General features: G+C 41.7%; 1 protein-coding gene across 4 annotated transcripts in view; it reads right to left on the bottom strand.

Moving 5' to 3' along the window:
• The window catches only part of AFF1 (ALF transcription elongation factor 1), a 161,444-nt gene that overhangs the window by 14,320 nt on the left and 121,864 nt on the right, over positions 1-25,260 (bottom strand). For all 4 annotated transcript variants that reach the window (XR_012639237.1, XM_074950549.1, XM_074950550.1 and 1 more), the window contains 9 exons: positions 23,691-23,745; positions 23,525-23,562; positions 20,694-20,850; positions 17,126-18,043; positions 13,383-13,477; positions 9,311-9,575; positions 7,595-7,686; positions 6,094-6,157; positions 796-932 (listed from right to left, as the gene is read on the bottom strand). Coding sequence is in view for 3 of the 4 variants with exons in the window: in XM_074950549.1 (XP_074806650.1) it covers positions 796-932; positions 6,094-6,157; positions 7,595-7,686; positions 9,311-9,575; positions 13,383-13,477; positions 17,126-18,043; positions 20,694-20,850; positions 23,525-23,562; positions 23,691-23,745 (1,821 nt within the window). In the remaining variant the exon portion in view is untranslated. The remainder of the gene's footprint in view (positions 1-795; positions 933-6,093; positions 6,158-7,594; positions 7,687-9,310; positions 9,576-13,382; positions 13,478-17,125; positions 18,044-20,693; positions 20,851-23,524; positions 23,563-23,690; positions 23,746-25,260) is intronic.

Below are 25,260 nucleotides of genomic sequence, written 5' to 3'. Positions count from 1 at the left end.
CTGGGAAACATTCACCAAACACTGACTGCGTACGGATTACATGATAGCCAATAGATTTCTGTCTGATTCATGCTTCCTTCAATTTGGGAGGTAATTTACATCCTTCATAAGCGGAGTTTACTGTAACTGCAAAATCCCCTCTTGCAAAACAACAGCAAACTAAAAAGGGAACTTGGCTAAAAGAGCTTCCTATAAATGGGCAGGAAAGTGTAGGCCCAAGAACCGATCCCTGCAGGACCCCACTAGAAACATACCCATTTGATGAGGAATCCCCACTGACAATTATATTTTGAGACATATCAGTTATCCAGCCTTTTAAATCCATTTAACGTGAGTCACGTTAATTTTATCTCTCTAGTTTCTTAATCAAAATGTCATACAGCACCTAGTCAAATGCCTTACATTACATCAACACTATTACCTTTATCAACCAAACCCGTAATCTCATCAAAAAAAGATATCAAGTTAGTTTGACAATCTATTTCCGTAAACCCATGTTGATTAGCATTAATTATATTACCCTCCTTTAATTCTTTATTAATTGAGTCCAGTATCAACTGCTCCACTATCTTGCCCAGGATCAGAGAGATCAAAACTGAAATATGAGTGAAATTCAGAGGTATACTTAGATGGTAAGCTCTCTGGACAGTCTTTTAATTCAGTGTTCATGCAGTGCCTAGCATAACGGGGTCCTCGATCGTGACAGGGGCCCCTACTACTAATGTAATACAAATAATAAATGGGAAAAACTTTTTTAAAATCCATGCTGTGTCACTGAAATGGCGTTACACTTACTTAAGGAGATCTATGGTGTCTGTGAATATGGTGTATGCTGATTTTGGTGTTAGTGCATCAGATTCCATAGCAATTCCATACTCGATGAAGGAAAGGGCAGCCTCCAAGTACTGAAATGCCTTTGCAACCTTGTCTGTCTGTTGGGAAGAAGGTGCTCATGGTTAGCCAACAAGAAAAATTATGGTTCTTCATTCATTCTTTGCCATATCTGGTGCCTTCTCTTTGCTTAGGTATGCACGGTTTGGACAGGGGGGGGGGGGGGGGGAGAGTCTGGCCTCAGAACATTACCCAAAGAGTTCCAACTCTGACCCCAGAAAAAGTGTCCGACATCTAAGAGGTGAGCTGCACCTGTGTTCTCTCCCCCAAGTCTCCCCCGTGGGCTCTCTTTCCAACAACAGCCTCAACCTGCATTCTTCAGAGTGGAACTGTGCAGTTCACACCACTTAAGACTGGATCACCAGCTACAACAGCCCCCAGTCACACCATCCTGCCAGGGTTACAGGAAAACTTATACTCCCTTATATCCCCTCTGGTGACTGACGGCACCACTACCTTCACCTCTCCCCGAGGTTTCACCCTAACACTCTTGGACTGGATCTCTGGGTGGCAGCCCCCCGATTTCCACCTGTCTTAATATGACAGGCCCAACTGCAACTGGTACCCGCAAGACACTCTTCTCTGTATGCCCGTGACCAGCATCTGTTTAAAGTGACTCAGAACAGCTCCTTCCAAACAGGCGTATTGTCCATGTGTCCAAAGGTACAACAGCATGCAGGGAGAATGGGTTAAACCCACAAAAGGGCCCACATGTCTGGGACTTGCCTGTAACTCACCACCCCTCTCAAAGCTCAGGTGAGCCAGCTGTGTCAGGCACATCCTGCAGAGCCTCTGCCTTAGTTCCACAGCCATGGTGTATGTACTGCCTATGCCAGTCTCTCCCCCTAAGAAGCTGTGGCCTGCTCCCCCACTCTTCCTCTCAAGCCCAGAGCCTTTAAAACCCCTGGCCTAGTCTACACTGCCAAGTTGTCAAACAAAACTTTTGTCTTTCACGGGCACTTAAACCACCCCCCCCCCCCAAGACAAAAATTTTGCCGCTTGCGAGGCTGGAAGTATTTTGTCAACAAAAGTGCCGACAAAGAGCGTTGACACACGCTGACATTTAGCTGTCTGGTGTAGACAAGCCCTTAGTGTTCTTCTGATATTAGTCTCTGGCCTTGGAAAAATGGGTATGTCACCCTAGGCAGGGAGGTATTTTCCAGTGTTTGGTTCACCCATTGTTCTTTTAAGGACTCTTGGTATTCTCCCTTCAGGTACCTTATCTCTGTCATTGTTTTGTTTCCTGCTTGTTGTCTCCCACCCTGCAGCCTCCTTTGATTTAACTTTGTGCAGTCAGCCAGAACAATATCCAGCAGCTAAACTGAAACATATATAATAGTCATACAAAATAATACAGCTATCACACTTCTTCTCCAGTGTCTTTTTAGCAAGACCACCCTGGGAAAAGAGAAGAACAATTCTAAATGAGGGAGAGCCCAGAAAATGCAGCTCCACTACACCACTAGAATTTGATATGCCTATTTAAAGAGAACATGTGTCAAACATATATTCATATTTTAAGCAATAAATAGGTACTTTGCTTGCTATTAACACTATTATATAATCTTTTGGAACATCATAACCTCATTTTATTCTCAAATTATGTATTTGGAAAAATACCCTACAAAATAGGTTTTTCATATGGTTTGAAGTTTGTCCTGCTATTGGAAGAAAATGCTGCCTTTATCTTTACTTGCAAGCACTTACGTTATGGCATTTTACACAAAAGTAGTTCCGTGGATTTTCTTAAACTGCAAAAACGTCTAATCCTTTATAATCCAAGAAGCCGGAATGCTAAGAACCAAATGTTTAAAACCAAATATCCAATTTCACATGAATTAATGTACCTGTATTTGCACATGCCATTGTCATACCTGTCCTCTGCTGTGAAGGCACTTTTTGCAGCTATGTACACTTGTGATCAGCTTGGACTGAGATAACTAACATCCCTGAAATGTATTTTATCCTAAATTACTGACATGCACTCTCAACTTTAACTTCATTTTAACAGATTTTTTTCCCCAAGGAATTGCTTTGGTTTCTTTTTCAATTAAAAATATCATACATGCACTGTAAGCAAGAAACCCAAAGAAAATGCTATTTTATGAAGTATTTTCTGGACTGTTATGGGCATAATCACTGGAGAAATCGGACTTATTTTTGCTACTCTGGAGCAGCACAAAGCAACTAGAGCATACTGGACAATTAAAATAGGTTTACAGCTGCTTTGCATCACTACCCCAGTTTCCTCCTATCTCCTGTCATCCTGTCACAGTTCCTATTCTAATGGGTCTCTTGGGGGCATCTCACTCAGGTCTCAGACATCACGCCATCATCTCTCTGAAGGCAGAATCATGAGATTCTCCCACTCTCAGACTGGGTCCTAGGTGCAGTTCCCTATGATCTACCTCAGCAGATCTAACTTCTGCCTAGACCCTGTGATTCTGCTCCCTTCAGAAGCAATGGTAGTGGTAACCAGGGACTAGGCAGCCTTCTCAATGCAAAATATTATTTATTAGAACAAAAGTATTTCAGAAGGAAAAAACCATTTTATATAACAATAAACCAGTCTGTACACATACCGACTTTTCCCTAAGTCTTACCATCCCCTGGAACTGGGAAGGCCCGACTCCTTCAGAGAAACCCCTCTGCAGAATCTCTGTGTGTCAGCCTGTCTCCCTCAGCAGCTTCTGACAATTGACCTCCTTTCTCCCAAGAAGGGCTTTTCAACTGCTTAGACTTTTGATCTCCAGGCTCCCAGCTTTGGCAAAACAAGGCTTGCAACTTGTTGAAGACAGGGTACAGGATCCCTAAAGCTAACAGCATGCCCCACTCTCTCAAAGGTGTGCCTGGGTGTTCTTAACTGAGAAGCCATTGTGTTGTCTTCCAGCATAGATCCCACTGGATTTGAGCATTATAGGCACGTAATAAACATTTCACTACCCCAATATAAGTTATACAGTCTCTCTCAGTAACTAGGTTACATATCAGTATTCTTAAATTTATTACATAGACCCATGTCTGTCAGACCTCCAACTCCCCTCTCCTTCTTGCTCTGCTAGTGCTACCAACTCTTGCTGTTCCATTGTGAGAGTCAAGATATTTGGAATGGTCTTGATACCCCAAGCTGTTGGAATCAAGAGATTTTGAGAATCTCAGCTTTTAGTTTTTAAAAGCAAATTTCTAGCCCTCATGATTACAGAGAAAAGCTTGAAAATGTGTAGCGAGCACACCCTAAATGCTCGGAAACTAGGAGGAAATAAAGAGAAACCAAAAATATGACATTTTACAAAATACATTTAAATCCATCATTGTTTCTAAGTGCTAGCCTCATGATTTTAGAGCGCTTGATGTTGGCAATAACGTACCTTACACCAGAAGCAGTGCTTTCAACACACACACACACACACACACAAAATGTGTTTCTGTGTCAAATATTTATTTCACCCTCTGTTACAGTGTGCAAGTATTTTCATGCATTTTACAGTACATCTTCAGCAGTGCAGGGCACTTGCTAGAATATTCAGCAACTTTCCAGAATATGAAGGGAAACATGACATATAATATATAATTTTACTTGTTAAGAGACCATAGACCATACAACAGCAAATTTTAAGAGGACAGAGTAAAACTGAAAAGGGCAAGAGGATGTGTTATGCTATGTCAGACTGCATGCGTAACCAACCAATACATGGATACTTAACCCAATATGTACTGTTTAGTATGTGTGTTTTCTTCTTAATCCACTACGTTTTACCAGTTCATTTCTTATTCCCCCATCCTCCCTCCACCCCACTATTTAATTTTTAGGTGCAAAAGTTTTGTGGCTTGAATAAAATAATAAAAAGGCATAATTAATATACACACAAATCGAAATTGGTTCTGCGAAATTAAGGGACTAAGTGTCTGATCTTGCACCATTGAATTAAATGGGATTTTTTCCTTTATTGTCAACAGGAGAAAAAAAAAACAGGCCTTAAAAGCATTAGCTAGAGCCAGGGCAAAAACCATCTAGAGGATTTGGATTGTCAGTTTCCATTTAATTTAAATGGTGAGAAATACTCTAGGGATCTTAAAAAATAATGCTGAGATTTTTTAAAGTAGGAAGAAATTAGAATTAGGAAAAAAGAAAAGGAGTACTTGTGGCACCTTAGAGACTAACCAATTTATCTGAGCATGAGCTTTCGTGAGCTGTAGCTCACGAAAGCTCATGCTCAGATAAATTGGTTAGTCTCTAAGGTGCCACAAGTACTCCTTTTCTTTTTGCGAATACAGACTAACACGGCTGTTACTCTGAAACCTGTCATTAGAATTAGGATAGAACCTAGGTATTTTTCACTTGTGGTCTATGTAGTGTTTTTTATAAAGGATTTCCAGAGATGAAAGAAACTAGCTAGATCCCTCCAGTCTGTCTATTTTAGCAAAAGCGTCTAAAAGTTACAAAACAAATAAATCCCTGAATTTTGATTTTACAGATACATTACAGAGGACAAATGCTCCTGTTACTTGATTATACCATAACAATGAACAAAAAGTATGTTTAGTTATGCATGTTATTAAACAAACCACACCTCTGAGAAATCCAGGTAATCACAGTTAGAGTTCATTTCAATCTTGTTTACGAGAAGTATAATTATATTTTCAAACAGTAGACTGTCTTAAAACTGATTGTTCAATCTGCTCTCTGACAGTTTTGGGAAGCAAACAGATCTGCTAACCTTGTACAGTGTGTATGGGGTGAACATGGTCATATCAACTTTGAGTACCGCAAAACAGAATTCATTTTCTACATCTGGTCAAAGGACCTAAATCTGGACATAGCTCTGCCTTTAGTGGATACAAGCCATGTTCACTAAAAGAAATGTGACAAGAGCTTCATTTAACTGGGAATAATACGAACAAATCTTGTCCATACTCCCGTGTGTACTAGATCTGAACGTGACAGCTGGATTTAACACAGGATTAATCGATTTTGAACCCCCTGACCCTGCAAGATAGGATTTCCTGGCATGCGTCCCAAGAGCAGTAGGTTGTACCTTGACCAATAGATACAGAAGGCTAGGTGGGAAGGAAAGAACAAACACTGATATAAGCTCCTTTTATTTTGTGATCCAGGACATGTGCAAAAAGCCAACCTTCATAAGTAAGCAGGTTTATTTAGAAAACCTTTTAACACTTCCAGCACACAAGGCCCAGACTTACCATTGTGTCAGCTTTGTGCTTCAGTCTTTTGGCCTCCTCTATGTGATACTCCATCGGATGCTGTCTGAATTAGGAGTGAGGGAGAGGAGAGAGAGACAAAACAAAAAGATAGAGTAAGTATCAATTTTAATGTCACATCACAAGGACCCTGTAACTGCTGCATGGGCTGCTACGCTGATTACTTAAAAAATTACAATCAGCACCAACTGAATACTGTCAGGCTGTTTGGCAATGCTCAGAAGTCAAGTTCCTGCTTATTAAAGAGCTTACAGTCTAAATCTAATAGACGGGATGGCCCGTATTCCACCAAAAGAAAGCTACATTAGAAGAACGTTCAGGTTGTGCTCCTGGGTACTCTAAAGTCAGAAAATTCTAATTTATGTTGCAAGGGCAAGTTTAACTCTGCCTTCCTGCGCATATGCATTAATTTAATTGCATTATCCTGTCTTGCTTCTCAAATATAATACAGCATACATATTCTTCTACAGTCTTCGGTTTACATGTGCAGCACTTCGTAGTACCATTCACTATTCTAGGTATGCCAGACAAACAGGGTCCATTAAACTCCTTTGGATGCAAGATACACAGTGAATGAGGCCGGGGCTCTTACAGAACCCTGCCTTATTCAATGCACATTTTATAAAGCATGCTTCTGGCCACGTACACCTACATGCATTAGACTAATGTATTTGCTGTACAAAGTGTGTACAGCTCACTGTGTACTCATAAAACTAACAGAGAAATAAGAAGGGCTCTGCACAGACTACCCTCAGCCTGAACTAAAAAGCACACCAATCGCACTGCTCATGCACATTTTATAAAGCATGCTTCTGGCCACGTACACCTACATGCATTAAACTAATGTATTTGCTGTACAAAATGTGTACAGCTCACTGTGTACTCACAAAACTAACAGAGAAATAAGAAGGGCTCTGCACAGACTACCCTCAGCCTGAACTAAAAAGCACACCAATCGCACTGCTCATGGGTAAAGTGCAATTTTCAAAGTCTCATAATTCAGCCAAATAAAAACAATGTTCACTGATGCACACAAAGGCACTTCTCAAGAAGGGTGATTTCCTTGCCAAATGATGTGTGATTTCTACACTGGCTGCCCTCCACACTAGAGCTGAAAGAAAATGGGAGCAAAAAAATATTTTTTTAAATAAAAAACAGGGCAAGTCTCTGCTGGGTTACCACACATGAAAGAAGTACGTTTTAAGGAGAGATCTGAATGAAAAGAGAGAGATCATGTGGATACAAGGAAAGTAAGTCCTAAACAAAAGGGGAAATATAAGAAGTGACTGAGAGATGTGACTGGGAGAAGGGTACAACTCAAGGAGGCAGTGAGAACTGAGATCTAAGCAGGGGTATCACTGTGCAGAGAGTCTTGAAATTGACAGGAACAAGTTTATGTCTGGCACAAAGTTAAGGTACTCAAAGGACAATGAAGATGACGCGATCAGTGTGAAGGAAAGGAGGATATAAAGAAAAACCTTACTTTTCAAACTTGATTTGAGGTCTCCTTGGCTTGGAGGTACCATTTGGCAAAGAAGGCACCGGGAAAGGGTTTTTGCCATCTCCTGAAGGTCCCTGGGAAGTCATCATGCAGAGAAGAACTGGTCAAGGAATTTGTAATCAAAAGCAGTTTTAAAAGCTTTGGGTTTCCAAATTAAAAACGAAAATGATTATTTAGTCTCAGAATATATTCTCTTTTCTCTCTCCCTCTTTTTTGTAGAGGAGGAGGAAACTTGCCTTCTTATATTACTGCTTATAATCTTCAACACAACTTGAATTTTTCCTGAGGGGAAGAAATTAAGTAACAGGTTTCCCTTGCTACTGAAACTAGAGCTGTATTTAGCGGGACAATGGCATAGTGAGCTAAGAGAGCACTAAGACTGATAACAACCCTGTTTTCTCAGCGAAGTCTGGTACAAATAAAATCTACCCCATGTTATCCACCCAGACCCACTGCTAGCTTAACCTTGGGGTATGAGGCAACAGTAGCTGATTTTAAGTTACTTGCTGAAATTCCAGAAAAGCAGAGTTACAAAAGACATTTGAAGCTGGCTAGAGCAACTGCCCACACACCCTCTAAAAACAAACAAATGAACAAAGCTCAGATTACATTTATCCATCCACATAAAAATGGCAACGTAACTGGGTTTTTTATAACCTGAAAACATCCAGTTCTAGCCACAAGGCTCACCAGCTCTACTGTAAAACAATTTTAGAAATAATACATAGTAGCACAAACCCAAGTCCTATTCAATAACAGGGGCCTGCTTTTTAAAGGGAGCTCAAGTAAAAAAAAATATTTTTTTTTAAAACCGACTGATTTTGCATATGCAACTATTGTGCCTGCAAATGTGCCTGGTCAAAAACAAGGCCCTGACTGAAAATGTGGTCCTATCACCCAAGCACCATCTTTTACATTTGTTACTCCTCCTCATTATTTGCTTACTAGTAGGGTGAAGGCCGATGGGAAACTTTATGGAAAGCATCAAGTTAACTGCCTTTAACCGCACAGGTCACCGAGGGCCTGTTACAAAGTCCAATGAAACCAACAAAAAGACTCCGATTGACTTCACTGGGCTTTGGCTCAGGTCCCTGGAGTTGCTGGATAACTTAAGTCTCGACCAGCAGATGTCCTGCCTCAAAGGCATTTTTTTCTGGAACAGCAAAATCTTAGAAGGTCATATAAATAACTTAAAAACTTAGGCCACAGTAGTGCATTTTGTAAATGAGCAAGTAAAATTAGCAAACGTACTGAAAAAGCAAAGACGCTACAGCATAATCTCTGCTTTATTTCGTTATCTGGGGTTTTAACATACAAATCATTGCAAACAACAAACAAGTAGGGTACTTTGTAATAAACAATGATGTCTTAAGAAGAAAAGGAGGACTTGTGGCACCTTAGAGACTAACCAATTTATTTGAGCATAAGCTTTCGTGAGTAATCAGAAACCTCACACCCTAGTCTCTGCTTTTCTACCAGGGGAGAGCATGCTGATTTTTGGTCAGCAAGATTTTGCTAGACAAACTCACAGGAACCAAGAAAAAACAAAACAAAACAAAACACTGTCTAAAAACCCGTAGCGTCACTCATTCACATGCCTTGTCCTTTAAAAACATGAAGGAAAAGAGAATAATGTTGCAGAAGGAAATTGTAGAACACTCACTGCTAGAATGAAAAGCTCTGCCATTAACAACTTACACCTAGTTTGTTGCTTTTAGAATGTTCAGAATGCTTCCCCTCCGCTCTCCTGTGCTTGGAGGATGAAGAATCCTTGTGGTTGCTCTTGCTCTTGGCAGTGTGGTTATTTGTGGCAGGCAGCTGGCTGCACGTGCTGCTCTCACCCTTGTGTCTTTTTTGTGCCATCTTGGCTGGCTTCTGGGCAGGCTGCGCAGTAGACATTGGTGGCAGAGGTGGTGGTAGCAGGAGCTCTTTCTTCAGTGTCTCGGATGGAAATCTGGATACTCTGGAGGTGGAAAATGAACTTACCATTTAGGGTGTTCATGGTATATAATACAGTGCTTTAAAAAAATAGTGAATTACATGGTGTAATGATTCTGTTTATTCAGCTGATGACTCTGGAAATGTGAGATGACGAATTAAAAAAGAATCCATTAAAAGCAAGAGGAAACTTTAGGGACTTTCTGGAGATTTAGAAAACATGTCCTCAACTGTCAACAACATGCAGGAAAATCATATTTGAAGCAGCAATAAAGACAAAATTTCAGGTTTGTTATCAGAGGAAAATGTTACAGCTAAATGATTTGGGATTTAAGAAGAGCGAACATAAGAACATACGAATGGCCATACTGAGTCAGACCAAAGGTCCACCTAGCCCAGCATCCTGTCTTCCGACAGCGGCCAATGCCAGGTGCCCCAGAGGGAATGAAGGTAATCAAGTGATTCATCCCATCGCCCATTCCCAGCTTCTGGCAAAGAGAGGCTAGCGTCACCATCTCTGCCCATCCTGGCTAATAACCATTGATGGACCTATCTTCCATGAATTTATCTTGTTCTTTTTTGAACCCTGTTATAGTCTTGGCCTTCACAACACCCCGCAACATAGCCACCTTCTCATTTCTTCCTTCTTCGTGGACTTATGAGAGACTAGAATCTCTGAGAAAGGACATCGGGAATGGTGCAAGCTACCACAGCACGTTGTTTTTTCAAAGTGGCTTACCACAGCACTGGCCTTCTTCCTTATTTTGCAGAATGCATTCTCTGTCCCTAACGTCAGACAGAGTTCCTCATTACCTCAGATCATATCCTTTCATTAAATTAAGCGGAAGTGAAGACTAGCCAGTTAAATTAGCTTGCACAGAACTGCTGAAATAGAGACCACTGTTCAAGGGACAGGGACTTACCAGTTTTGTTCTGTAGTTAGAGAAAGAGGTTACTACTAGTGCTAGTTTGGAACTTTTGGACAAAACATTTTTCCATTGCAAAATGCTACTTTATCAAAGCAAACATTCCTCCGATGGTATCTGAGGTTCAGGATGGAATTTGAGAGAGAGAGAGAGAGAGGGGGGGGGGGGGGTTGACTCTGTACTCTGATGGTCAGAGCACTCACCTAGAATGTGACACCCTGGTTGAAGTCCCTGCCCTGAATCAGGCATTGGGTCCGATTATAGGCCATTCTGAGGTGTTGTGTTTTTGTTTTTCATGAGGTTTCATTTTCATCCCAATGTGAATGGACACAAATATCAGAGACTTTTTGGAAAACAGAATTCTTATCTTTGGGCCAGCCCTAGTTACCATCAGTTTGCAGCGTCTCTCATCATCGCAGGCCAGATTTAAAACCAGTGAACTTTGGAAGCTGTGTACCTCATCTGTAAACCTCACTTAACTGGCCACTACCTTTGCAGCTTCTTTGGGTTGCCAAAATGGTATAAGGCATCTGGAGTGGAACAGGGAATCTGGCCCCATGATCTTTAATGACTGGAGTCCACAAGAAAACACCAAAATAAATGAAAAACCAACCCATTCGAGTCTATCTCCTTCAGGAGATGAGACAAGTTGTGGCCTTGTACCATGCCCTAAAGCAGAAGTCCTCAAACTGTGGGTTGAGACCCCAAAGTGAGTCATGATCCCGTTTTAATGGGGTCGCCAGGGCTGGTATTAGACTTACTGGGGCCCGGGGCCGAAGCCTGAGCCCCATCGCCCGGGGCCCAATCCCAGGGTGGCAGGGCTCAGGTTGCAGGCCTCCAACCTGGGGCTGAAGCCCTTGGGCTTCGGTTTTGGGCCCCCCACCCTGGCTGGGACAGCAGGGCTCAAGTTTTTGATCCCCCCTCCTGGGGTAGTGTAGTAATTTTCTGTTGTCAGCAGGGGGTCGTGGTGCAATGAAGCTTGAGAATCTCTGCCCTAAAGAAACTCCAGCTCTTGTTCGGCCCAAGGCAGAAGCACATTCCAGAACCGAAGGCCTTCCACTAATAATGCCCTGCTGTGAACACCCAGACATTTAAATGTAGGGACTGTCAGCGCAAAGACCTCACCCAATATCAATTGCCTTAGTGTTTTCCCTGCAGAGAGGCTGTCTGCTCAGATAGCTAGACCCAAGCCATGAAGACATTTATAGACTGAAGACAATTACTTTTGGTTCAATTCAAAGTAATAGGACACCACTTCAGCTGGTGCAGATCTGGTTTTATAGGCCCCCTCCAGCTGATGCAGCCGAGCTGCAGGCTGTATTAGTTGTAGCCTACAAGTCATCTACACTCATGCAAAGTGCATTGCAACCATTGCATTGAGGCGTTACAAAGGCATGGATAACTTTGGCAAATCTAAGAGAAACGTTGCAGCTATACTGCCAGATGCTGAGGAAAGACGACATTTTTGGATACTAATGCCAGCTGGAACTCTCAAGGTACAAGACACACCCCAGAATTGTGAATGTTTTGGATAAAAGATGGACCAACTGCCCTAATAATGGAAGTAGGAACAACTTCCAAACCAAAAAGCACATCTGTTCTCTGGATAATGTTTTGGCTGGTCTACTCTCATCCAAGTCCCGATCTTGGCAATGCACTGAGAAAAGGAGGGACACTGCACTATCTGGGTGTGATTAAAGCCAGAAAGTTGCATGTCATCTGCATACTGAAGACAGCACAGGCCACATCTTCCCACTCTCTCCTCAGCAGCCTCACATATGCAAAGGGTGACAGAACAGAGCCCTTCAGAACCCACAAGCCACTTAGAACACATGTTCAGTCATCCAACACCACCAACTGTGACCTCTCGGACTGGAAAGAGTAGGACTACTCAAAATAGACACGGTCTACCCAGCTAGGGTCTGTAGGCAAGTTGCCAAAACCACATGGTTAGCAGTATCAAAGACAGCTGTCAGACCTAACTGTATCAGCAGTAACACCCGATTTTTGTCCATCATTAGGTGATCACCACTAACAAGACAACTGTGGCCTCCATATCAGAACCAAACCAAAAACCAGAGACATCAGGGAAATCCGAGGCTGCTAGATGACCAAGTTCTTTATCACAACCTTCACAATATTCTTCTAAGCCAGAAAAGTTAGACAAGGCAGCACAATTTGGTGAGCCACTTACACCCTGATCCAAAAAAGCACCGAAGCACAAACTTAACTTTAAACATGTTCGTAGTTCCATAGAAATCATGTGCTTAAAGTTAAGCGTGTGCTTAAGTGCTTTGCTTGACTGGAGTCTTAGAGTGCAAAGACAGTTCATAGCATGCCAGAAGCCTCTCCTCTTAGGACAGAGCTATTGGTCAATCAGGGGACTGGCAATCACAGCTTCTGGGTTCTCTGTCCTGCTGTACCTGCTAACTCCCATGTGCGATCTTGAGTAAGTTACTTCATTGCTTTCTGCCTCAGTAAAATGGGTTCCGTGCCATCCTACTTCCCAGAGGGTTTATGTGCCTTAATTGTTTGTAAAGCACTGCAATCCTGATTTTAAAAAACTGCTCTGAGTAGGAGTATAAATTCTGCATGCACAGCTTCCAAAAAATAAAAATGACTGCTGAGGCTGAAAGGTGATGGGAAGGAACCAGGAGAGCAAGGAAAAGAAACAAAACATCCCGAGATATCCCAAAGGGCTCAAATCCAGATTTTAAAGGTATGTGCATATGTTGTTGGCAGCAAGTTGTAAAGATAAATTTGCACCGTATTGTATTTCAGCTAGCATATACATCACATTAAGCAATACCATCCTCACAGGGAGACAAGGGGAAGCCACTCCTCACCAAAACCTTTTTTTAAAAAGAGCTCAAGTTCACGCTTTTTTCTGGCATCTCTATACTCACTTCATTTTACTGGCGTCTCTGTAACTTGAAGACAACGATTTGGTTTCTTTCTCCAACTTGATTTTCTTCTTATCAGTCTCTTTCTCCGCTTCCCCCTGTTGAAAGCAAATCACCACCACTTAGACTCTACATACACATGTAAAAGTGCAGGCCAACATAGCTAAATTTGATTTCCTAATGTTAAAAGAAAAATACTAAAAATCACAACATGCAAATCCAGATCACAGCTGATTAATCTAAACTTCAGCTTCCTTGAAAAGAATTCCCAATGACATGAGATTGATTCTGGTGGATGGAGTGGAAATACTTCCTCCCCCCCCCCGTGCCGCAAAAGAAAAAGGTAAAATATTTTCTGACTCATGCTTGTGACAGCAAGTATTTCTAAATCGGCTCTTGGTGTTTTCTTGCTAATGAATATGAATCATACAGAGCAATATAAAGCATATAAAAATTCCTTCCAGCTATGTCATCAATGGTAAGGGATTGTGTTTTGTGATATACATCACTTGCCAAAAAGGAAAATAAAGCACACGGAAGAGTTAAACCACACAGATTGTCCCAAGGTCATTTCAACAGGAATAAGATACAGGGAGAAATTGGGGGAAAAAATGTTTGGAACAATTATCCATATGCGCTAAAAAAATACCAGCTTCTCAGGCAAAGAGATATACAGACAGAGCTGGTTAAATAAGATTTTAAAAATGTATTACAAGATCTGTGGTAATCATGTGTGTATATCTGTTGAATTATCAAGGGTGAAAAACTTAAAAACTATTTTAATATGGAAATACTGCAAAATTTGAATGAGTTAATCAATCTGCCCTGCCCACACAGCAGTTGGTACTAACCAAACGCATGTGAAGATTCTCACTAAAAAGATGAGGGCATCACCTCATAAAGGGCTCAGTGCTGTGAGGTACCAATTGCCCTCAACTCTCATTGACTTCAAAAGGTATGCAATACCTCACAGGACTGGACATTTTATGAGTTGATGGCCCGTTTTTTTTTTTGTTTGTTTGTTTGTAAAAAGCATCTCTTTAGATCACCTAGCTCCCAGTCTGTCAAACTCCTTAACTGAGAAACTGGGGTAGCGCACAGAGCCACCTGGCCGCACCTTGGAGCCGGAGTGGGGACATGTTTCCGGGCGCTGCTTGCAGTAAGCGCCGCCCGGAGCCCTCACCCCTGAGCCTGCCCCACACCCCAATCCCCTGCCACAGCCCTGATCCCCCTCCCGCCCTCCGAACCCCTCATTCCCAGCCCCACCCCAGAGCCCTCACCTGCCTGTGCCCCAACAGCCTGCCCCATCTCTGATTCTCCTCCTGCCCTCTGAACCCATTGGTCCCAGCCCGGAGCACCTTCCTGCACCCAAAACCCCTCATCCCAGAGCTCTCCCCTCCCCCCCCCACTCTGAACTCCTCATTTCTGGCCTCACCACAGAGCCCACACCCCCAGCCAGAGCCCTCACCCCCTCCCACACCGCTACCCCCAATTTCATGAGCATTCATGGCCCGCCATACAATTTCCATACCCTGATGTGGCCCTCAGGCCAAAAAGTTTGCCCACCTCTTCTGAAGAGGCTTGTGCAATTCCCCCAGCAAGCCAGTGAAAGTTAATTTTTCAACCTGGCCCCAATAAATCCAGCAAAAAATTGCAAAAGGCCAATTTTTTTTCTTTACATAAATTAATTAGTCTCCTCTCCCTGAAGGTGTTCTTGAGAGTCAAGTCACTCATCTCTCTGCTCTCCTGGGGACAGAGCAGAAGAGACAGACTTACCTTTCAAAACTGGAGTTCTCTCTCACTTCCTCACAGTACAGACTTCTGGGTTCTCAAGTTTTTCCACCATTCCTTAGCAAAACAGGGGAAAGTGCCCTGTGTTCGATGGCCCCTTTCTCTCAAAAAAGAGTAGCTAATTCTCTTTCCAACAGCATAAAAATACTGCTATTCTCCCTCCAGTTGAGAGCAAATAATCTGGTGTTTCCTGAATAGTTAGGAAGAGTTGGGAATAGGCCCTGATGTAGCCATGATGAGTATACTCACCATGTGAACTCATTGTGCACATTGTAATGTATTGACTGTGTATATGTGAGCCAGTGCGTGACATTATCCTCTAGGTGCGGGCACTCAGAGGAGTTAAAGGACCTACTGCTACTTCAGCTGAAGGAGCTGTCCTTGAGCTCAAGTAACAGAAGCATTTCCTTTTGTACTGAAGGACCAGGTTTTCAGTCCCAGCTCTGCAGATTAACTGTGTATTTTATATATCAATTGTTTCTTTTATCCGCAGCACACAGATTCTTTCCAGTATTTCAGAGCAGGTTATGGAGCAGAAGTACCATACTAAGGGTTAACTTTCTCTGTGCTTTTTAGGCCTCTACAGCTGCGACTATAGTTGTCAGAGAACACTTCAATTAATTTAACAAAGAAAATAGGTCCCCTTTTGAACAGACCAGCCCAGAAGAAGTTGGGCCCGAGGCTGGGTCTACACTCAGATTTTGTACTGGTATAATCATTTCAGTTAGAGGTATGATTTCTTTCCCCCAAATAATTATACAACTACAAATCCTAATATGGATGCAGTTATACCAGTATAAAGATTTGGTATGGATGTAGCTATTCCTTTCCTATACAGAAATAAGCCATAGCAGTATTAGCATCTTTATAACAGTATAACTGCATCCTTGGGGGGGCTTTGCCAGGGGGAGGGTATTGTAGAGTAGAACCTCAGAGTTACGAACTGACCGATCAACCTCATTTGGAACCAGAAGTATGCAATCAGGCAGCAGGAGACCAAATAACACAGTACTGTACTGTACTTGCTTTAAACGGAAACTACTAAAAAAAATAAAGGGAAAGATCTGACAAGATTTAAAAAAAAAAAAGATTTGACAAGGTAAGGAAACTCTCTGTGCTTGTTTCATTTAAATTAAGATGGTTAAAATCACACTTTTTCTTCTGCATAGTAAAATTTCAAATCTGTATTAAGTCAATGTTCAGTTGTAAACTTTTAAAAGAACCACCATAACATTTTGTCAGCTTTATGAACATTTCAGAGTTACTAACAACCTCCATTCCTGAAGTCTTTGTAACTCTGAGGTTCTACTATACTGCTTTATACAACTTGTGTGTGCAAACAAGGCCTAAGACACCCATCTCTGCTGAAGTGGAAGAGTTCTCACTGAGGGCATCCCTACAAGCAGGAGACAGTGGTACTCTCCTGCAACTGATATTGAATGGGTTATACAGATGAATGCACAGCAAGGGAAGCATTTCAAATACCATGCTCCTTGTAGCAAAAAAGGCACCGTAGCCTCCTCCACTTACAAGTGTTGCTTTGGCTAAATTCAATTAATTGAAAGAGGGAGAAATCCAGAGAAACATTAGCAAAACTGGAGATTACATATTCCTAGAGCTGGTTGAAATTTTTTAACTAGAAAGATTTTATTTTCTGAAAAATGGCCTTTTTTGACAACACAAAATTTTGCTAAAAGCTTTCTGAATATTTTGTGACTTTTTAAAAAACAAGAACATTCCTGAACAGTTACTGATATTAATAATTTGCTGAACTGGTTTTTAATAAATAAAAATATTTAATAACTGTTTTGATAATACAATTTTAATTTAAATTTGATTATTTGAGGGAGGAGATGAAAAACATGAAATGTTATTAAAATTTCTCCCTCACCTCCACATTCCCTGCCAATTGAATAACACTGCTACCATTGCAAGAATGCTCCTCTCCCTCTCACCTTTCTCTTTTTGAGAGACTTGTTAGGAGTTTCTGTGCTTTTCTTTTCCAAATCCTGCTTCCTCGCACTTGGGAGCTCTTTACCCTCAAGTTTCTTCTGGCGACTCCCTTTCCCAGGTGGCTGTGGAATTCTTGAAAGGAGACACAGCTCAATTTTAACCACAAGAGCGTGAGGGACTGGGAAATCCCTCAGGGGCGATAACAACGTCTTATCCCTGATAGGCAAGAGAAGTTTGTCTCTATGGAAGTCCTCTCTGACCACAATGGCAGGCTTTTTGCCACTAGTCCTGGTGGGGGTGGCGGGCTTCTGGCTTTGAGCTACAGGGCTGAGAGGGAAATGTTCTGGGGCACCACCAACCACAATGTCTTTCACAGGCTTAGGGTCCAAAAATGCTTTCGTAATGGCTTGGTGTGAGCTCTTGTGCTTCTTCTTTTCCAAGGGCTCTTGCACCGTTGGTTTCAATTCTTTTTTATCTCTGGATTTTGGCCTCCCTTTCGTTTTTACTTTGGGCTTGTCTCTGGAAGACTGGTCTTTAATCCCATATGGACCAGGCTCACTTTCCACTTTCAGGCTTCCCCTGTGAGCCTCTTGTAGTGGGGCCTTGCTGGGCTTCTTGGTACCAACTGTGAGCCTCTGAGAGGGCTCCTCGGTGCGCGTGGGAGACTTCTGGCAGGTCCGTTTGCTAGGAAGATGTACCCCCTGAGGAGCCCTGGTTATTTTGCTTGAGTTTTTGGCGTGCAACTCATTTGATTCAGAACGTTCATGAGAGCTGCTGCTGCTGCTTTTCCCTTGACCCTTGCTCTCCTGATGACCAGGCCTATGGACAACTTCACTGAGATTCTCATTTGGTGCTGCTGGTTGGTTCACCTTGGTTAGCCAGTTGTCCAGCTGCCATTTATTTGATGTTGGTGGGTCAGGCTGTAAAGAAAAAAAAGTTTTATGGGAGTTATCTCTATGGATTATTCTGATGCCTGACATATTAGATGCTATCAAAACCCATTAAATTTTACCCCTACTATTAAAGATATAGGAAATATAAGAACTTAAGAGAGAGGACACACTGAGAAGCTTTTGAACAACATCAAAACAAAAAGTCCTCTCTTTTTGCATAGGGCTAATCTGACTATTCATATCAGACTCCTGGTCTCAGACAAGCTTCACCTTTGTATCAGTAAGAGACCTTTCATTCTCCATAGAAGTTTGGCCTTGGGTTGCCCTGTGCCAGAAGCAAACATTGTTGGCTGATTACCCAGTGCTGCTGACCCAATGTGAGTTAGGATAGTGACTGTGAAATGTAACTTGCTTGTGTCTTTAAAGCACTCTTCAGCTACAATGAAAGTTATTTCCCACCCCTCTTAGGGCACCTAGAGCTATTTTGTATCTATGGACTGGAATTGAGGTTAGAGTGAAAGATAGTGGGGGGAAAAACTTTGACGTGGGAATGTATGTCAGAAACTGCAAATTAAGAGAATTATCGCTACAGGCCCATTCTAAACTCTTCTGCTGCCAAATGACCTTCAGGTGCATTCCAGCAGCTGGGAATCCACAGAGCACAGAGATGGCCCCAGCCATGTTCCTTTTTTTCCAGCCATGCCCTTACACCACCAGAGAATAGCAGTCCTGGAGGATTCCCCTAGACTAGGCAGTCCTCACTAGCCAGATTCCCTGGATTTAAGTCTGATTTGTACTGGGGAACACGTCTTCACTGCAAACACACACAAAAAGGTGAGTTTTCAACTCAAGTTAGCTAACTTGCAGATTTATTATGAGTTAGTAGATAGTATTAACCCCCCAGGCTCTGCTGTAGTGTTTGACTCAACCTGCTAACTACAACTGCCTTGTCCTCACTAACATTTTAGCTTGCGTAAATTTTTTTTTTTTTTTTTTTTGGCAGTGAAGACTTCACTTGAGACTTGGATCTGTAAGTGTAAGAGTGTACCCAGATTGCTGGGTTCTGTTTGATTCTTTATACGCTTCCCTGCTACTGCCAGCTGTTATTTGTGGTTTGTGCTTTCCTACATGTTTTCATTGCCTAACACCACCTTACTCAAGGTGGTAAGAGACCATAAAATAAAAAAGCAACCACTGTCAACAGGTCTTTAAGCAATCGCTTTTGTCTGTGATGAAGTTTTCTATATGTATTCAGTAAGTGAAATGTACTAACAGCCTTGCTCTCAGTTTACGTCAGGAGCTGCTGAAAGGATGAACTATAGCAAGAAAAGGACATAACATTCAATGGAAATTATCTGGTTAGTTCTTCTCCTTTCCCATCACCTAGTAATCTCAAGACAAGACAGCTAGGTTTATATATAGGAACAAAAGCATAACACTTATTTCCTTCAGATAGCACCTGAATTTTATCTGAACTTTACTCAAATGAAATCTGCAATCACACAAATTGGTGTATGTTGGGAATGGGGTGGAGAAGTATTTGTTTTTCAAGATTCCCGTGCCTTCTGTGCCAATAAACCTCAGTTTTGCCCAAATAATCTCCCTATATGTGTGCTCCTACACTTGTAATGGGCGAAAAAATTAGATTACAGGGTGCAAGAGGGCTGGGGAGAACAGAAGAAAATGTAAATTGCTATACCCTGACTGATGCATAAAGTGCTGCTGAATCTGCATGTATGATCAGAAATGTAGCCATGGGATACCATTTTACACCATTCTGTTAATCTGGAAACATTCGGTAGGTTCCCTCTTTCCCCCACTACACCACTGACGGAGAGAGACAGCGTTTCAATGACATGTTGCACCTAGCACAGCAATGCGCCTAACGCTTAACAGGGACTTGGAAAATATATTTTCATTTTGGAAGCAATCTGAAAAATGCCTCTGGTCTTGATTATGAAACTATGAAGCGTTACCTTGAGTTCTGTTAGCTTACTTTCCCAACTAGGTCAATAAGGCCTCCAAAGCACCAGTAGGGCAGAAAAGCAAGCCAAACTCAACAGCAGTGAGTCCAGGCACATTCCAGTGGAGACTTCCTACAGGTCTGATCATTTCAAATGAAATCTAAGAGAGAGGTTTCACCTCATCATATGCAGCTGCCATTCGATTTCAGAAGGAAATGCACTGTTCTAAGAAAGAACAACCTTGCTTTAAATAGCAAAAAACCGGTTTCACAATAAAACAGCTCTCAAATAAAGGATCCATAATAATTATATACACAAAGATGAGCCTGAAACATTGAAGTCAAACACTGACCCAAACTACCGGAAAGTTTGGATGCTGGAGGTTTGGGTCTGGCCCATTTCTAGGGGGAACACTGCAGGCCATACTTCAAATGGGGAAGAGAGCACCAATCATGCAAGGATTTTGAAACATTCTTTCCGAAGCCCAATTATCCTGTGACCAAGGCCTATTTGACTTTCAAAGCTTATTAAACAGCAAGTGAGAAAGTTCACGGAAGTGGCGTGGGGATTAAAAGAACCTGCATATAGAAGAGGATGACATTTTTATCCCAAGGCTGCTTCCCTGTAACTATTTTGGCATTCGGTGAGTGAGGAGTCAGAAGCGGTAAGCTTGGTTAAGCCTCGCTACCTCCCTTGCATTCACCACACAGTACCTCAGACGTAGAAGTTCTCGGTGGCTCGTTCGCTTCGCTGTCGCTCGAACTGCTCTCACTCTCTGAATCCGAAGAGCTGTCTGAGTCACTGGTGCTCCCTGACTCCGCACTGCTGGAATGTGCTGATGCCGCACTCTCGGGCTGCGATTGTGAGGCACTGCAAGGCCATCAGGAGATAAAATTAGAAAGCAGCATGGGTGAAAGTTTTATATTTTCATTGACATGACAACATTTGGAATTAAAACAACTTACATTTTGGCACTGGTGAGAAGGCAAAGAATTCATTACCATACCATAAAAGAAAGGTAATGGCTCAAAATAAACCCTCCCCTGAGCCAGATGAACTTGTGAGCAAAGTTTCACCTGGTACTATAACAGGTTGGGAAGCTCTATTTATATGGCAAAAGTAAAAACGGTCACTGAGATTTTTCAAGTCTAGGTTTTCGAAAGACCAATACTCAATGGGACTGACAGATGCCAGTTAAATAGCTAAAGAAGTATGAGAGAAAATTAGTTTTCCTGAAAAGGTTTTACACACACACACACACTCACACACTCTTCACTGTATTTGCCTCCTTTGGTTTCCATTTCATCAGAAGCATTATTTAGTTAAACTGCCATGCTAAAGTGGCATATTACCCCCAGAACACCCATCCCCTCAGAGCTCACTTCTGAAGTCTGCCTAAAACAGAAATGTACTAAGTTCAGTGGGAGTTGGGACTTACAAGCACAATGCATGTTTTGGAAAGGGGTTAAAAATAAAAATCACAGTATTAACCTAAGAAAACTCCCACGTCAACACCAATACACTTGCATGAGTTGCAGTCAGTTTTCTTGCTGATCCAGAGACTCATACTGACAGAAAGCTACATTTTAAGTGCTCTCCCAGAAGCAAATTGATTATCACTGCCCAAAATCGTCATGCCCTTCTGCAAGGCTGACTTTGTAGACCATTATTCTTTGCTTGAAGAATATAGTTAACAGGCCAAAAATGTGGTCTATATTTAAGCTGTCTCCATTTGGAAGGGTTCTGAGCTTTTTTCTTTTTTTAAAAAAAAATCATATGCCCATTCATTCCACCTTGAACACTGCTGCTGACTAGCTGCTTAAAAGATTGTATCAGCAATGCTCAGCTGTCATATCAGGAGGAGCTGAAGCAACTTGAGGTCTAGTTTACCCCTTTGCCGTACTTCGCATATGCAACTGTTTCTGGCTTCTTGTGACTTAAAATCAGACGTACACATTACTTGCCAATGTGGTATTGCCTATAATACCAGCTCAAGTAGGAACCTAAACACATTGGCCTATGGGGGCAGGAAGAGTTAGAGGTGTAAACCCTTGACCTATTTATCCAGCCTCAAGACAAAAGGAAATTTTGCTTTGAGTTTAAAAAAAAAAAATTAAGGCCAATTTTCAGACCTGTATCAATGTTAGACACCCAAGTCCAAATTGAGGCATCTAAATAAGTAGACTGATTTTCAGTGGTGCTGAGCACCTCATCTCTCGCTGAGTCTATGACAGCTGCAGGTACACACTTTTGAAAAAAAGTCAAATCAATTAATTAGGTGCTTTAACATTAGGCACTCGGGCCCAAGTTCTCAATCCTTACAGCTGTAAAGATGACCTTACAGGCATAGCCTCCTCTCCTCCTTCCCCCCTCATCACCTCCCCCCCAAACGCTGTATTAGCCTAAAACAGCAGTTTGAGAAGAGATTAGAAATGCCTCTATTCATCCCAGCTGAATGTTAATTCTGAAGCTCTTAATGATGAGTGTTGAGTTTCAAAACCACAAATGGTAAAAAAAGAAAAAATCAAATGAGAGTTAGGCAGATGACTCATTTGTGCTTTTGGAAATCTCCCTAAAACCCCTCAAATAATATAAATGCATTACTGCATGTGTATTTATCATATGCAGTTACTGCAACTATGCACACAAACTGAGCAAAATGCACATGCAAGTGGCAAAGTAAGACAAATGACAAATAGTGGAGGTCCTGAAAATGCCATCTTTGCCCCATTGAAAACAGTAAAAACTCTAATAACTAAAAGGACCATGTTTCATAAGGACCATGTTTCTACTCTTGACCTCAGTGCAAACCTCCTATTATTATCCACAGGAGATCCATTGGGAACTGAGGGTACCATTTGGCTCTAACAACTTTATAGCTTTGGTCCACTGACCAAAATGAAAAATTTAATTCAGCTCTTTCCATAGCTTGAGCTTGATTCACTTGTATTATACATTGCATACATGCATATAGATACATACATCTATCTCAAAGAGCACACGAGGACAACACTCTACATTCTCATAACTTTCCGTATCAGATGAGTTTCTCCTCTGACTAGCATGATCACTTTAATTAGCTGTCTTTTGACCAATTACTTTTACACCACACTAGAACAAAAACAGCAACCAGATTAATTTACATTTATTAAACGTTTCGAATATTTCTTGACTTCAGTGAAAGCTATCACAAGAGCTTGGGCAAACAGAAATGAACCTCGAAACATCAGCTAAACCTGGCTAAGCACCGCAACCAATGAATTAAACTTCCAGAATATGCTAGTCAGTCAGTCAGTACTTTTCCCTTTGCCTTCTAACTCGCTCGCTCATTCATCTGTACAAAGTGCTACGGGCCAGGTCCTCAGCTGGGGCATGTCAGCAAAGCTGCTTGTTTTAATACCATGAAGCTGCTCCACTTCACACCAACTGAGGATCTTCAAAAATCAAAATAACCTCCATCCTCCCCCATTCACTGCTGTGTACAAAGTATCAGGCACATTCTTCTTCCTGTTGCTCTAGTTAGTAGTTCTGGAACAAACAGTACCTTGGAGGAGCAGATGAGGGAGGTGGCTTTTCAGAGACCTAAGTATTTGAACAAAGAAAGAGGGGAGGGGGGGAAGTTAGGTTAAAGAGCTTAAAACAACAGTACATATCACACCGATTTAAAGGGATTTCTGTGCGTGTAGTATAATATAAAATGTCATACTGACCCGATCATCATCACTGTCTTCACTATCGCTGAGCTGGAGGTCATCTCGTAACATTCTGAAAGACCAAAAAAAAAAAAAAAGAAGAAGAAGAAGAAGAAGAAAGAGGGACATATAGATGGATATGCTTTAAAAAGGCAGACTCTAAGAACAAAACCCGATCCTTCCGAAATCGCGTGTCTCGTTCTGATCCCATACTTCAAAAAAACATCGGGATTTTGTTCCAAGATTTAAAACATTCTAGTATTAAATGCCATTATTACCTAAACAGACTATAATACATTACCTAGCTCTTCCACCTTACACATCTCAAAGTATTTACAAAGGAGGTCAGTAGCATTGTACCCATATCACAGATGAGGCAATTGAGGCACAGGGGAGAAGTGACTTGTCCAAGGTCAGCCAGCAAGCCATTGGCAGAGCTAGGCAAGTGCTCTATCCACTAGGCCATGATGCTTCCTGATAGAATAGTAAAGTGTTTTGCAGGCACTAGAAGCAATGTATGGGCATTCACATAGTTTTTCTTGGATTACGATTACTTCCATTATCACATAGGTTCTCTTTTTGCAGCTGAAGTCTCTAACTCAAGAATGCCTAAACCAATGCCAAGTTCAAGCTGAAACTGCCCCCCCCCACCCCAATCTTCTTCTTCCTCTACATAACAGGATGTCATGCTCCAGCACATCACACTAGGAAACGTAATATTTAGTGCAATAAAGAGAAATACTAACAGACAAATTCTGCTCTGATGTCTCTGGGAGCAGAGAATGTGCAAGAACAGAATTTGCTCATAACTTATTCACAAATATGTAGATGACTATCAGAGTAGGACTCTTCCAGTTGTCTCAGAGCATTAGGAAGAAAACAGTGCCTTGAAAAGGGGCGGCAAAAAGTAGCTTGAGTCCCACTGCATTTTTTTTTTCTTCTTTCTGATGTATGAAGGCAGTCTGAAAGTCTACTGACCAAAAAAATCCTCCTAACTCAAAAAACTAGAAATGCAAGTCTTAGATACCCAGAGAACTAGTGACGTGATATTTCAAAAGAGAAGAGACTCAAAGCTAAGGGACTGAGAGGGAAAGGAATTTTTATTCAGACAGTTTAAAAAGCATCCTTTGTTTTAAATCCCTGTTCGAACTAATGCTGAATGATCATTTGGGAAAAATGATTGCTCTGTTAACACATCAACACCCCCAGCTCTTTAAGGTGTGAGAACTCAGAGTAAATTTCTCTGGGACCCTCAGGAAGTCCTCCAGCAAAACCAGGGAAATATAGACTTGACATTCCTGATATTTTTCAACCAAGTTTTGAAAAATCCTGTCAGGCCTTCATTTTAGTTTGTACAGAGCCTAGCACAATGTGATCCTGGTCCATGACAATGTCTCTCCTAGGTGCTACATTGATACAAATTATAAATTAGAATAAAAGGGGGCAAACAAGTCCAACTTCTAAAAAAAAAAAAAAATCTTTGTAGGTCACCTTTAAAGACTTTAAGCAGTTCGATATTAAGATGCTGCGAACACACTACAGTAAAAGTTTAAATAAGCTGAGCAATTTCTTTTCAGATACCATCCCC

Source organism: Natator depressus, chromosome 4 (genome assembly GCF_965152275.1).
Source record: "Natator depressus isolate rNatDep1 chromosome 4, rNatDep2.hap1, whole genome shotgun sequence".
Classification (NCBI taxonomy): Eukaryota; Metazoa; Chordata; order Testudines; family Cheloniidae; genus Natator; species Natator depressus.
Note: the sequence above shows the minus strand (reverse complement) of the source record. Positions and strands in the feature narration are given on the sequence as shown.